This window comes from Toxorhynchites rutilus, chromosome 2 (assembly GCF_029784135.1).
Source record: "Toxorhynchites rutilus septentrionalis strain SRP chromosome 2, ASM2978413v1, whole genome shotgun sequence".
Classification (NCBI taxonomy): domain Eukaryota; kingdom Metazoa; phylum Arthropoda; class Insecta; order Diptera; family Culicidae; genus Toxorhynchites; species Toxorhynchites rutilus.
This window is the reverse complement of record NC_073745.1, coordinates 56,223,197-56,235,502: the sequence shown is the minus strand read 5'-3', so window position 1 is coordinate 56,235,502 and position 12,306 is coordinate 56,223,197. Positions and strand designations below refer to the sequence as shown.

The following is a 12,306-nucleotide window of genomic DNA, read 5'->3' as shown; positions in this document are numbered from 1 at the left end:
GATGATAGCAACGAGAGTTCCGCGCGTGTATATGTGTGTGTGGCGGCTGCTCCGATGTTTCAAGCGGAACCGTAGCATCACTCTCCTCCTGATGGATTCCCTTCTGGCCTTAGGTGCACAAACAGGCTCTTGGTGACACTGTTCATCAGCGCTTTCATGATAAACGAAATTAGCTTCACCACAACAGCGACAACATGCTCCAATCGCTGTTCAATTATAACTGAATGGGTTTACGAGCGGCGCTCGCTTATATACCGATTGGTGATTTCAATAGCCTGTTTTGAAAGCAGTTTTAAGACTATTGAAACATGTTTTTGGATGAAAAAGTAACAAGTATATGACGCGTAGACATTTTATCTTTCGAATGAAGTGTTCATCATACCATTTCGTTCAGTTGTTTAAGAGCTATTAACGCTAAAAATCTCGGTATCCGGCGTAACGTTTTCGTTTTCGAAACTTTGAAATATAGAAATGATAGACGTAGTCCTACGTCAAAAATATGGATGTTTGACCGAGCAGCACTCTCAGGCAGTTCAGTATTATTATTGATGAATACTGAGTACTCAGGACGGGCGTGAAGTTCAAAAAATCGTGTAAATACAAAATAGATCTCATTCAATTTTGACTATTAACTTGAATGTTTTACTTTAAAAAATATCAAAACTTCCTCCCCCCCTCACCGTGGACAAGCGTGGACATTCTCGTAACACCTACCGCCCCCCCCCCCTAAAGTTGTCCACGTGGTATGTGGACAGCCCCTTATTAGCAGGCCCCCAAGGTAGCTTTGATGTTTTGCCAGGTTTTGATTTGTTGAAATTTGAATGAAAATTTTTACCTGATGTTGACACATTTTCTGATATTTCCAAAAAAACTAAACTAAGACTTACGCATTGAAAAAATATGAAGGACCTACTTTCATTAAAATTTTAACAAATAATTTGAGACGCTCGGGGCTACTGTTACTATACTTACAGTTACACTCTGGGAATCCCGTTTTCAGCCAAACGATAACATCATGTTGTTCACGAAACGTACGAGTTGCATTTGACATTAAGGCTTTCTTTCCACAAGCCATCCATCTCTCGGTGGATAAGCTTGAACAACATACACAGTACTACCTTGAGCGCACATTGCACGTATTGGAACGTTTATCTACTTCCGTTTCACTTCCGATTCTATTCTTTCTATTCTCTTTCCCTACACACGTTTCGCTTCGATGCAACAAATAACAAATCGTTATACGTTTGAAACGTGTTCTCCTATAAACATTTTGAATCGATATTTCAACACAATTAAGTAACAATTTTGCATCTATCCATTCTGCTAGCTAGGAATCGTCGTCGTCGTATTGCTTTGAAATCCTTAGGTAGTATTTTCCTTCGTTTAACTTCGTTTTAATTATATAGCTAAGCTTATTTTGTCACACCATTGATAGAGTGTAAACTATAGGCTAGATAATGTTGAGCAAATGATTGCAGCACAGTTCAAACGCGTTGGCTTCAATGGGTGAAAACAATATAAAATAAATCAAATAATTATCTTTGCTATTTGCTATTCTTTTTTTTTTTGTTTTGTTACATCGCTCTGGTTAATTGTTTCGCCAAAGATGATATCAATGATGGTAGTAGTTTATGAAGCACCTTCGATTCGAGATTTCTTCTAGATTTGCACACATAGAGTTTTGAAAGACGCTTGACAATGTGTTTGAGCGGATGCATGTGTGCTTATGAATTATTTGTTTCGATGATAATTTACTAACGTTGACGTGTCTCCTCTTGGTGGAGGTTCTCTTAAAATTAGGATATAAATTAGGTAAGAATGTTGTGTTTTGCTTCAATGCGAAAACTAGTCTATTTAACATTTGGAAGACATGTCGTGAAATTTGTTGCTTGTTGTTTTTTAAAATTTGAAAACAAAAAAAAATCGTTCGAAAATACACAATTTATCAAAGCATAAATTCATGACATAAAACGAAACAAAAAACAAACTTAACAGTTTATAGATTCCTAACAGGTAAAAAATAACTACCAGAGCACGCACGTGTTTGACCGTGCAAACGCAGCGAGACTTGGTCAAGTTTTGAGCAAATATCGTTCTTTCTTAAACTCTAATTCCTAGATGTCTTCAACGCCTTCGATAAAGGTAACATATATTTCACTTGTCCTTTTCTACGCGCGCGCTCTAACTTTTCACACGTTAACTAGACTGGTACTCATTATGCTATCAATATATGATCTGGGCTTAAACTACAATAAAATATATTATATATCTACGTCTCTCTGAAGTATACGTTTTTATACTCTCTATTGTACTTAAGTTTTATAGTGGGATTAAACTTGGTTATAAACTTTGATATGTATGTCTTGGATTAGGTACGCAATGCAATGCGTTTTGTGAATCGTTGGTGGATTATTCATTTTTTTTTTCTTCGAAGAGGGTTAGGGTTAGTCTTTCGTTCACACTTTAGATAAGGCTCTTATAGTTAGGAAAATTTGTTGCTGTTCACTACACCGCTCGTATCGAAGGGAAAAAACGAAACTGAACAGTATATAAGTTTACCAGATGTACAAGTATGGATTGTGGTTTCGAGAAAACCAAGTTTCGCACCTATGCAATGCGTATAGTATAAAGATATGGCATTTACGTAATTTTGTAGTGTCATCATTAAATGTCAAATCTGAGAGAGAGGAGCCAGCTGAATGACAGATAGTTTGTTTTTTTCTTATTCTTTTTGCGCTTTCTCATCAAGAAAATTCAAATCGGACAATTTCAATCAAGCAAGTTGTTGTCATTCATCTATGAGAAAAGTGTTCAAACTTGACGTGAATCTTTGTTTGTGAGTACATTTGTGCGTTTTTATCCTCGATTTGGTTTTTGACGTAGGACTACGTCTAACAGGAATATATGGGGGGAAAACGAAAATTTGAACACTGATCATGTGGGATACAATGAAAGATGTACTAGGTCAGCCCACATCATGGCTTCCAGCAGCATCGGCCCACTCAAACAAGTTTCTTTTACTTCTGACTATTTCGATATAGTTGTCCTGAAGAATTATTTCGATGATTTCTAAAACAATATCCGAAATAATAAGCAAACAAATTTTTATGATTCCTTTGCCGGATGAGATCTTGCGTGAATTTATGGGTGTTTTCGGCTCATTTGTAACTTTTTCCGATCGTTCATTTAGTTTTCGCGAATTCATTCATGGTTCCCGGATTAAAAGTCAAGCTGGGCGTGAAGAAGGCATTTTCCAGCGGCGAGAGCCGTTTTCTTCGATTGAAAACAAAAGGTGTTTCGAATGTTTCGTTTTGCGGCGGTTGCTATCACTACGCTGTCAAAACATTACCGGTTCGGTTCGGATTACTGTAGCTGTTCAGCGAAAGGTGGTGCAGACACAAATTTGTGGATTATTAATTTGGAAACGATGTTTTTCACAGCATTTGAGATGAAGTTTTGCTCTTGGCACCAAACAATCAACATGCTAATGTTGAAGGTGAAGGTTTACTCGGATGTTTTATTGCTTCACTGCTTTGATAATGGTTTGCGCGTTTAGTTTGTCTACATTACATCTGCACTGTATATAAATATGAAACAATGAATTACGTATTTTGAGCTTGTTTTTCTGAAGTGAAATAACTTGACCTAAATTCGAACAAATGAAAATAAACCAATATTTCTATTTTTGACAACCTTTGGCGTAGTCCTACGTCCCTCCGGTTATGACCCCGATATTACCCTTTACCCGACGCAATGTGCAGCGTATGTGGAATATATTATTTTATTATTATTAGTTTCTACCAGGTGCATTTTGAGGAAAGTTTTTTTTGTGTCCGATGAAAATAATAATAGGTTGACTAAAAAGGATGCAGTACCAACTGTTTGCATAGGCAGTGATCACGATTCGGAAGAAAATGAGAGTTATACTGCCAGTCTCTCGACGTCTTTTTCCTTTCTTGCTCATCGCTGGTGACAAATTCATATTCAAATTTCAAATTTGGCATGCAGGTCGCTTATCAAGGCAGTAGAAGCACTGAATGTCCAATCAAATTGACCGATAGTGTTCCGTTTTCAACGGAAGTAAGATTCATGTATTATAAATCCGCCTATTGAGAGCCACAAATGATGAAATTTATAAGTAGCCACAAACCCATTTTCTACAAAACCAGTGCACAGTCTGCGCACGATATTCAGTTTCACATTCTATTCGACCATGATACAAACGACAAAATTCCAAAATAATCCTACCGAAGCAGAAACGAACCACATAGAGAAAAAGCACTAAAACAATAACAACAGCAACATCAACGCACGTCACGTCATCCCCACTGCGCATCAGCCCATCAGTGGGCAATGAAGTACAGCAGCGTAACGAAGTGAAATCATTCCTTTCCAAACAGTCAGAGCGAACACGTCCTAACGTGAAAATATAAGCGAAGAATACCAGAGAAATATAGAGAACTTTTAACCTAAAAATTGATAGTTTATTTCTAGTAAGTGTGTGACCATTGTTGTCTGCAGGTTTTCCTCAAACCGCCCGAACAGACAGTGAAGGTGAACCAATCAGTCTCGTCCACAAAACTAAAAGGTGTGATATAATTAGCTTCACCATATCAATCTTGATCAGCGATAACATGATCCATTCGCTATACAATCATAATTGAGTGGATTTCCAAGCTGGCACCTGCTTATACAGATTTTTGTGATTTCAATAGCTTGCTTTCAAAGCAATTTTTGAGCTATTGAAACTAGTTTTTGGATCAATAACTAACAAACATTAGACATTCTATCTTTCGAATGAAGCGGTTAACATACCATTTCTATCAACTAACAATGCTCGAAATCCTGTTTCTCTAATGTAACGCTCTCGTTCTTAAAGCTTTGAACTTACACCCCAGTATAGAAATGAAAGATGTAGTCCGACGTCAAAATCATTTTCACATAAAATTTCTTGCAATAAAATGTTATGTTAAAATTTTCTACATATTTCAATACTTCCCCTTGGTTCACCGTGACTGGTTCGCGCTGACATAAGGGCCATCACAACAAACGCGAGCTGGCTCCTCTCTCTCAGTGTCAAATGAGTGATGAATTAAGTTTTGACGTAGAACTACGTCTTTCAGGAAGGGTGCCAAATCAGAAAACAGGTCACGTTTGAAATATAGCTATTTTATTTCCTAGTGAGCGAATTCTGATGATTAGCATACCAAGCGAATCGGAAATTCTCTAAGATTTGTTTGATATGCTATACAGTACAATTCCCCAATCCTTAAACAGTTTAAACTGATGAAAACTGGAAGCATTCCCATTTTCCTATACATTCGTTCTGTCGATTTTTGTGCTTACCTACCCGTCCCATCAAAAGCGAGCAACGGAAACATTCGTTTCAGCTCGTTTTCAACTTATTTGGTATAAATAAGCCATCCACGATTTGAAACCACACCATTCGTTCCTCGTGAGGGCACCGACTGGACAACACCGTTGCTGGGCGAGCTGGACGGCGAGGGATCGAGTGCCCTTCTCAATGCAATAGAGGTGAACGAGTAGGAAGGTTTCTCAAGGGTCTTTTTGAAGACTAGAGACGAATGAACTGAAAAGTTTAAAGTCTCTTTAATTAAATAAAGAAGAAGAAGAAGAGAAACCACACCAACGTCGTTGCCGGCGAGCGTCGAGTGGGAGTGGATCGTCTTTCTCAGCCAGGTGAAAGGGAAGGACGGAGTAGAGTTTCTTTCCACAAGGGCCCTTCTCAGGGCTAGAGGTGAATAAACTGAAGAAGTTTAAACCCTCTTAAAAACAAAAATAGTATGGAATGAAACCAAAATTGCGAGCGAGCTAGCAAATGTTGATTTAACACACATACACACAGAGCTCGAAACAGAATGAAGAACGTTTAGATAACGCGTAACATTTTACAGTTATTCAATTGTTTATCTCATGAAAGATAATATTTTATTAATTGTGTAGACGCGTAGAAATATTTCCTATCAATTGATGCAAACATCTTTCCGCCTTTCCTGAACCAACGCCAAACCTCACAATCACAGCAAGCCACCCACTGTTGATTCATCCAGTTTCGTTCATTCTCTTTTTCGTTCTGCTCTGCGTTCACGGAATGTGATCCAAAGGAAATATCCCTAGTTTTGTCATTCATTGATATTAATATACCAGTTCATTCACTATTAACATCGTTCTAGGACACTGACGAAACGGAGAAATTCGTTGAGGAAAATAGCGGAGTACAGAATGCTCATAATAGTGACATGAAATTAAATTGTGGAATCATGCAAGGTCTCCGTCTCAGTTAAAATGCTTTCATTTTACATAGTGAATATGCAATTCCAGTTCCACTTGTCAGACATGCTTCACGAACATAAAATGGTGGTGTCCAAGACACGACCGCAATGGGAATATTCCGAGCTTTCTTTTGCAAACGGATCAAAATCAATATTCAGCTTTGGCTGGCGAAGTTTACATTCGCTACTCGGATCGATTCTGCAGAATGCTTCCTTGCCGTCCAAGCCTATGCAATCCTTAACTGTGTGTGTGTACGTGCAGATCTTGCAATGTGATCAATGAGAAAATCACACACTTATCGGGACATGGAAAATGAACAGTCGCAACATTCCTGACAATTCAATGGCAATGAATAAATGGGAATGAATTCTCATGACTCGAACTTTAATGAAAGCTCAGATAGCACAGAATGAATATGAATGAACACAGTTGTAAATTTGTTTGACGTCGAGTAAGTGACAGCAGCATCGACAAGCAAAATAAACGCGTTACACTGATAAAAATATATTTTCAATATTACTTAACAAGCTCAATATTTCGAAGCCCTGATGGAGACGTATGTGCTGTGTCATTAACCCCTGTGTTTAATTAACCTGTGTCAATTATTTAATACGTTGCACATCAAGTGATTTCACTACTCTGCTGAACGTTCTAGCGCCCTTTGTTATGCAAGTACACCACGAGTGAGACTCGATGTTGTACCGGAAAGGGATAATGGACATCATGAAATGAACAGTCGACCAATAATTATTCACACTCTAAATATGGGTTTTTTGGTGTATAACCTCATGGAATGGGTCTTGCGGAACAACAGTAGCGACACAACACGAGACATGGCAGATCAGTCCGACACTGGCCAAGCGCGTTGTTCACGTCGCATATCTATGCGAACTAAACGTAAACCTATTAAACCTGCCTGGTCGAACTATGAGCTTAAGCGTTCGAAAAAGCGGAAAAGGACACCCCTCCTGAAACATGCCAAATTTCATACTGGCTCTACGAAAATGCGTTAATCCAAGGCCAATTCGAACTACAGATGATTAAACGATCAGCCGCATCAAGAACATCAAACACAGCTTCTACGCCGTCTGAAATTACCGGGTTCACGGGTTCTGGCAACACGTGAATACTCAAAGGAATGAAACAGAGCTTCCCTCAAACATGACCAACGGTGATGTGGAAGCTGTCACCATCACGGAGATAATAGACTTCGCACACAGTTCGACAGCGTTTTCAGCAGTCAGGACGTAGCGACTTGCAAAGTCTTGCAAAGTTCCTTCCTGGGCCATTTCAAGTGGGCCGTTTTCTATTATCAAAGAAATGATTATCTCAGTCGGAAGTCAACTAAAAAGATCAAGGAGTTCCGGCATTCCGTCAATAGTCCTGGTTTAATGCCCAAGCGTTCGACAAATACCACTTTGGTACAGTTCACAAAGTTCATCGTCCGTTAAAATGAACAAGGCCATCAAGTAGATCTATAGAGGTCTTTCAGCAGTATTTCACAAAATGAATCACGATCTTGCTTGACTAAATACGTCAGGATGTTAATGTTTTACCAAATCCGTAGAGTCCCATGAGTGGGAATTTCTATGTTTGTAGTCCAAGTGGAAGAAGCTCCAAAAATACGCTAGATACGATCGCTTCTCCTCAAATCCCACGTTGGGTAACCGCAACCTCAATCCAGCTCCACTTATGTTTCGATATCTCAAAAAATACGTACGGAGTATGCATCTACGTCCGATCAAAATTCGTTGGGGCTGTCCGTGTCCTATTGCTGACATCCAGGGACAAGGTTGCACCTTTGGCTAAACAACGAAACATCGCACGTCTGGAGTTATGTGGTGAAGTACTACTTTGCTCCAGTAAGCTTCGTCATACTATTGCATACTGGATGCGATATATCCGTGCCGTGGAGGCTTCTGCTAGGAAGATCGTAATGAACCCATTCGAGACCTTGACTACTACTGACATTCATGAAGCAGACAGCGCACTTTGAAATACAGACAACGCACTTTGAAATGGCTGGTTGGGAGGATCACTAAGCCACATTAGGGAAGAGATGGAGTGGAACAACCATAAAAACTGCACCATCGAAAGTAATCGTCAGACCTGTAACGAAGACTGCACCAAAAAATCATCGTCCGAATCCTGAAAAAAATGAGACCTTGTGGAGCACACCAAAATTTGTACTAATCCTACGTAGGAACCAATCAATTTATTGTTTTAATACATTTTTCTTTATCTATATCCGAACGAAAATAACGCGTTCTGAAAAATCAAAATCCAAGATACGACCAAATAAAACGGCCCTTTTCAGGGCCACAAAATCATTATCGAAGAGCTGAACGATGTAATTTTCCAAACATATCCAAAATCAGCATGCAATAGCAATAGCCTAACGGAATCCTACGGTAACTATGCGGACGTGTCTCGGACACAACCCTCCTGTGACTTTTTATACCTTCAATATAATTTTTTTCTTTTCATCTCATATTGTTCTTGGGTTAGTAATTTTCAAACGACTGACAGAAACTATTTATATACTAGGCAGGGTTCGGCATAGTCATAGCCAACTGAGGATTGTTAGCTGACTATCCGACTGACTATATCCGTATTCAGTCGGAAATGACTTTTGGCTTCTTCATGCAGTTTCTCCGCCGAAACGGCTGAACAGTCAGTCGGGCGTTTAGTCGCTATCTCCCTCTACCGACTCGACTATATTTTTTACATTTTTTACACTATACATTTCGTTCTTCTCAGTCAAATTGTCTTTCTTGCATTTTGAAGTGACTTCCCTCGAAACGAATTCGTTCCTCTCTCTCCCATGCATCATGTATGCATGCATCGATGTTTGTGTTCAACGTGGTTTGACATACATTACAGGTGAGCTAGATTTTTTTTGCATCGTGCACGAAAATTATTCACACGTATACAATAGCGTGCAGTGTGTGTGCGCTATTTTGCTCGCTATTTACTAACACTAACGCGAGGACCTTTATAGCATACTTGATAAATGTCTAAGTTCGTGGGTTTGAGTTCACGATGGGTAGACAAGAAACCGTCCATTGATGGGGTAACTACTTTTGACGTAGAACTACGTCTTTCATTAAGGGTGCCAAATCAGAAAACAAGTCACGTTTTTATGAAATAAAGATAACGTTAATAACTATTTTTGCCGTGAACGAATTCTGGCGATTTACATACCAAACGAATCGGAAAATCCCTAAGATTTGTTCGATATGCTATAAATTACAATCCCATAGTCTGTATATGGTTTAAATTGATGAAAATTGGAAGCATTCCCATTTCCTCATACATTTATTCTGTCCATTTGTGTGCTTTCCCGAACAGAGCCGTCGATAACGAGCATTTTAACGTCGAGCAACGAAGAGGAAATCGTAAGATGTAGAGTCTCCGTGAACAAAAGAAAAGAAGAAGAATGAAGGGGAATATTTGCCTAGAGTATAAACAGTGGATCTCGCTGAGGCAAACTTCATTCTTCGTGAGGACACCGACTGGATAACACCGTTGCTGGGTGAGTTAGACGGTGAGGGATCGGATGGTTTTCTCAATGGTGGTGGAGGAGTAATATGAGGAATGAGCCTGTTTGAAGGCTAGAGACGAATGATTTGAAGAAGTTTGAAGTATCTTTAATTCAACAAGGAAAGAAAGGAAATGCAAACTTTCAGTAACGTTCTAGATACGAAACAATGAACATCGCTTGTTCTTCCTTGTTTTGCGCCATCACATGTCTTCGTTTCGGACTAAGCTGTGGACGCGATCAAATTACTCACTCGCTGATGTCTCTGGCATTGCAATCATTGCATCACACTGTTTTGAGCTAAACAATTGTGTGGGGAATCATCAAGCTAGGCTATCGTCAGCTCACCAAGAAAATAAATGTTCTGGCAATATTACCAGAAAGGGCTTCTGTTGAGAAGAGCGAAAACAGAGATGATTGTGTGTATATTTAGTTGCTTCAAGCCATCGATATATGGATATTCGTGTGCGTATGTGCGTGCTTCATAACCCGTACGTAAAAATAGTGCATCTTCGCTATGGTGGAACCTCATTTGTAATGATAAATATAAACAAGAAGGGGAGATAGCGGGTGGGAATTATTTACGCTATGGTATTAGTAATGAATCTCTGCTGAGGCAAATATTCATCCTTTTTCCAAGCAGTTAACATTGTTTGTTTTCTGCCATCATAAAGGCTTCGTTGGTTCCTTTGACATTGCATCAATGCATTGAACTGATGCTATGGTGAAGCAGGTGTTAAGGTTGTGCACCAAAAAGTTTTTTGGGGAATACTAAGTTATTCAATAAGTTATAATAAGTCATAAATTTATTTGGGTTCGCGTGCAGATAGAGTTTACTTCGTTTATTTAGTCACCAAGAAAGTAAATGTCGTTCTGGAATTTTGTATGTGATTTGGTTTCGCTTGCCAGTAGCAAACCATTCTCCACTAAGGATGACAGCTGAGCTTATCTCGAGCATGCATTGTTCTGCGAGCACAATAATAAATCATCAAGCAATTATCATCAAATTATTCTACAATCAAAAAATCATTTCAGGACGACCAACTGGTAGAAAGATTATTTCAAAATTTTCGTGGCATTATAAAATAATATCCGCAGTTGTAAACAAGTGACTTGAATTACACTACAGCGTAGTTCTACGTAAACAATGCGGTCGTGTCTTGAACACAACCTCCTATAATTTTTTTGCATCAGAAATCAAGTTTACGTTCCTCTTTATATGGACGTAAAATAAGGTTGCGTACGCGGGTATGATTTAGTGTCAGTTCTAGTCGAAACGAAGCTACTGAGAGTAGAGTCGGTCTTCATTTTTAACCTCCGAAGATTTCGGGCCCTGATACTAGGTATTCGTATGTGAAAAAGACGTGCTTTCGTTGCTTTGAAGAAAAACCTGAGTACTAAGCACTTCTAATAAAAATTACGTAAGTAATACCTACATTGAGAAGACAAAGGTTCCACTGGGAACGTAGTGCTAACCTAGAAAAAGAAGTTACCCAACTGGGTTGTTCTATCTTATGCCGTACTCACTCATCAGTTTCTTTCGATTACCATTAATTCGATGGATCATGCATTTGCCCTGCTTTAGTTGTATGAAGATATGGAAATATCGCTCCATAAACAGTTTGCGGCTGAAGGGAAATATATTCGCTAGCATGATATTCACACATTTTCCGAATATATGAAAACACTAAAAAAATTCTAGGAGAATTGAGCACCATTGAGCATTATTGAAAAAAATATGAAAGAAATCGCAAAACGTACTTGTACACCTGGTACACACTGTTACAATCATTAAAATAGTTTACACACCCTCAAGAGAGGGACAGATAATATACTCTATGGAACACTCCGTCTCGCGTACATACACTTACACACACACACACCACATATAAACACATCACATCACACAAACACACAAATCTAAACTATGAACAACTCGACGTATTGTGTTGGAATGAGCGAGGGTGTGGCCGTGGTCAGGATGCTTCCGGGAGACGACACCAGTTTCTCGTGAATTCGGTGCTCATAGTTTGGGAGCGGTGGGAGCAACCCTTGCTGCTGCTGTTGCTGTTGCTGCTGATGATGGAGATGGTGATGATGATGAAGGGGCTGCTGGGGTTGAGGTTGCTGTAAAGGAACGGGAGAAAGGGGAGTTGGGTACGCTTGGTGGTGGGTTGCGGGAACCGGTATGGTCAGTGTAGTCGGCGGTGAGGAAGCGCAGCTTCCCTGGGTGGGGAATTGGGACGAGATCGGGGACAGTGGTGATTTGGGTTGCGGGGTTGACGATCGCTGGGATTCCCGGCCACCACTACTTGTCGGACCTCCGGACTGAGGGTTGCCAGTGATCGAAACCGACGTCTGCAGGTCCACTGGAACCTGTGTGTAAATAAGTTAAAAATAACTGTCAATTGGTACCTGTGCGTAGGAGAAGGGAAGAAAAATTAGTGTGAGAAAAGCGGGGATATTATCGT

General features: G+C 39.5%; 1 protein-coding gene across 2 annotated transcripts in view; it reads right to left on the bottom strand.

Moving 5' to 3' along the window:
• Positions 1-1,115: 1,115 nt before the first annotated feature.
• LOC129770102 (RNA-binding protein fusilli) overlaps positions 1,116-12,306 on the bottom strand; it is a 261,350-nt gene continuing 250,159 nt past the window's right edge. The window contains exon 14 of one of the 2 annotated variants that reach the window (XM_055772737.1): positions 1,116-12,211. In XM_055772737.1, the coding sequence (XP_055628712.1) occupies positions 11,756-12,211 (456 nt within the window). In that variant the 3' untranslated portion in view covers positions 1,116-11,755. Of the gene's footprint in view, positions 12,251-12,306 lie in introns of both variants that reach the window. The other variant, XM_055772738.1, reaches the window with a different exon arrangement.